The sequence below is a fragment of the Micropterus dolomieu genome, linkage group LG12 (assembly GCF_021292245.1).
Source record: "Micropterus dolomieu isolate WLL.071019.BEF.003 ecotype Adirondacks linkage group LG12, ASM2129224v1, whole genome shotgun sequence".
Classification (NCBI taxonomy): Eukaryota; Metazoa; Chordata; class Actinopteri; order Centrarchiformes; family Centrarchidae; genus Micropterus; species Micropterus dolomieu.
In genome coordinates this window covers 35,272,741-35,275,612 of record NC_060161.1, presented here as the reverse complement: position 1 = coordinate 35,275,612, position 2,872 = coordinate 35,272,741, and the positions used below count along the sequence as shown (strand labels likewise).

General features: G+C 41.7%; 2 protein-coding genes across 3 annotated transcripts in view; one reads left to right on the top strand and one right to left on the bottom strand.

The window, feature by feature from the left end:
• LOC123980885 (zinc finger protein 208-like) overlaps positions 1-2,872 on the bottom strand; it is an 808,576-nt gene that overhangs the window by 147,073 nt on the left and 658,631 nt on the right. The window lies entirely within an intron of this gene.
• Positions 1,925-2,872, top strand: part of eif4e2rs1 (eukaryotic translation initiation factor 4E family member 2 related sequence 1) — a 19,697-nt gene continuing 18,749 nt past the window's right edge. For both annotated transcript variants that reach the window (XR_006827594.1, XM_046065534.1), the window contains exon 1: positions 1,925-2,085. Coding sequence is in view for 1 of the 2 variants with exons in the window: in XM_046065534.1 (XP_045921490.1) it covers positions 2,069-2,085 (17 nt within the window). In the remaining variant the exon portion in view is untranslated. The remainder of the gene's footprint in view (positions 2,086-2,872) is intronic.

Genomic DNA, 2,872 nt, shown 5'->3' with positions numbered 1-2,872 from the left:
CAACCTCGGAACCTGAATGATTTGGAGGCTGTCTGCAGGGAGGAGTGGGCCAACATCCCTGCCGAAATGTGCACAAACCTTGTCACCAACTATAAAAACCGTTTGACATCTGTGCTGGCCAATAATGGCTTTTCTACAAAATATTAACATGCTGTTTGTCCAGGGGGTCAAATACTTGTTTTTCCTCATCAGATGGTTATCAATTTTAATAAATTCATATGATGTGATTTTCTGGAATTTTCTTTGGGATTCTGTCTTTCACTGTTAGAATGTACATATGATTAAAATTATAGATCGTTGCATTCTTTGTAAGTGGGCAAACCTGCAAAATCAGCAAGGGGTCAAATACTTTTTTCCCCCACTGTATATAAGAATGTCTGCAGACCACAGGATGGACTTCATCCTCCGACCTGCTGGGATGTTGGACGGGTTTATCTGTCCTGATTTGGAATAAACTCTTTTGCACCAACTCCGGCTCCAGAGAAGTTTTTGACTATAATAGAAGTAAGTTTATTAAACTGGTGAAGGTGGGGACCAGGCTTAATTGGCCCAGCCTGGTCGTACATCTGACCCAACAAAATATCCTAGTTCAGACCGGACCTGACTGAAGAAAAGATCCAGGCCGGAGCAGCCGTACATGGCCCCGCTGAACCTGACAGACACCATAATTTACATCCCAGATGTCTCGGACAATATGACTCATGTCGTCTCCCACCTGGATGATCTACAGCACGAGAAGAAGAGTCAGGACTCACAGGACTCTTCCGGAAGGAAGAATGTGCTGTTTAAAATGTTGACCCCACTGTTCATCATTCTTGACCCGCTGTGTGATCCCTTGTGATAGATCTGTGATCGCCACAGCAATTAAATCATCTATGGGTCAGTACATGCAACTACTAACTGATTCAATAGAGTGGGTCCCACCTTTCAGAGGGGAAGAAAGTGAAGTTTAATCTGTTGAATCTGAATTATTTCTGAGATTATTTTCTGGTTGTTGAATCATTCACATTCAGTATTTTTTTTTACATTTTATTTATTTCTTATATTCTCACATTGTTACATTCTTACTTAATCACCTTTCATATTAACATATATCAACTTACATCTTACATATATCAACATATTGCATGTAACCAGTGAACTCCTCACCCCACTCACCACCTTAAGAAACCTCCGCTCCTCCACTTCTACCCACTGCCTGCACCAACCAAGGACTAAACTCTCCACCATGGGAGACAGGGCCTTCCAGGCAGTCGCCCCACGGCTCTGGAATGCCCTCCCAGAGCCCCTAAGGGCCCCACAAACTCTGGAGGTTTTTAAGAAGGGCCTAAAGACTTTTCTATTTCAAAAGGCCTTTTAACAGTCATGGTTTTAAATCTTTTGTTACGGTGTTTTATTGCGATTGTTATTTTCTGGAACTGTTTTAACCCCTTGTTGCTGTAGCACTTTGAGATTTCCCTGAAATGTAAAGTGCATTATAAATAAAATTTATTATTATTATTATTATTAACCCTGGACTCATGAGTGATGTGGCTCTGAATCTGTGTAAACAGTCAAATCTCTCCGTTCTGTGTTATCCAGACTTCACGTGTCTCTGTGGGACGATATGATTGACCTAAAACTGGATAAATAACAGGCTCTCCTCACTTATTCGAGCACACTATGTGTGTTGCTGTGAGTCCTTCTGCAGAAGACTTGAATAAAATTCACAGAAAGACAAGTGTTTGCCTGATTTGTTTATTCAAACACACTTTTCCCACCACAACAGCATCTAATATATATATATATATATATATATATATATATATATATAGGCTGTATATTGTTTTTTGTTGTTATGTGCAACAAACATGGTTTCTGCTACATGCTCCCGTACAGCAGGTGGCGCTGGGCACCTTCAAAAGGTTTCCTGCCGCACATGCGCAGTGACAGCACCTGATCGAGAGAAGCAGCGGCAGCGGAGCCTCGTGAGGCAGGAGAGGAAATATTAGTAAATAAATAAGTCAATAAAGTGACGGACACAGAGTCTGGAGCAGCAGGAGCAGCAGGAGCAGCAGGAGCAGCAGGGATGAACCAGCTGGAGCGGTAAGAGGCCCTGCTAACAGCCCGGAAACACACACACTGTTAAAGGAGCTAACGGAGCTAACAGCTAACAGCTAACAGAGCAAACAGCACGTAGGTCCGCACAGTTAGCTGTTAGCTTCGTTAGCTGTTAGCTTCGTTAGCTGTTAGCTTCGTTAGCTGTTAGCGTCGTTAGCTGTTAGCTTCGTTAGCTTCGTTTGCTTCGTTAGCTGTTAGCGTCGTTAGCTGTTAGCTTCGTTTGCTTCGTTAGCTGTTAGCGTCGTTAGCTTCGTTTGCTTCGTTAGCTATCAGTAAATAACTTCATGCTGCTGATTAATGAGATAAAATTACTGTGAAGTAAAGTGTAGTACTGTGACAGGAGTACACAGAGTAACGTGTCTGATATTTGTACTCAGGTGAAGTAGTACAAATAAAGTGTAGTACTGTCACAGGAGTACACAGAGTAACGTGTCTGATATTTGTACTCAGGTGAAGTAATATAAAGTGTAGTACTGTGACAGGAGTACACAGAGTAACGTGTCTGATATTTGTACTCAGGTGAAGTAATATAAAGTGTAGTACTGTGACAGGAGTACACAGAGTAACGTGTCTGATATTTGTACTCAGGTGAAGTAATATAAAGTGTAGTACTGTGACAGGAGTACACAGAGTAACGTGTCTGATATTTGTACTCAGGTGAAGTAATATAAAGTGTAGTACTGTGACAGGAGTACACAGAGTAACGTGTCTGATATTTGTACTCAGGTGAAGTAATATAAAGTGTAGTACTGTGACAGGAGTACACAGAGTA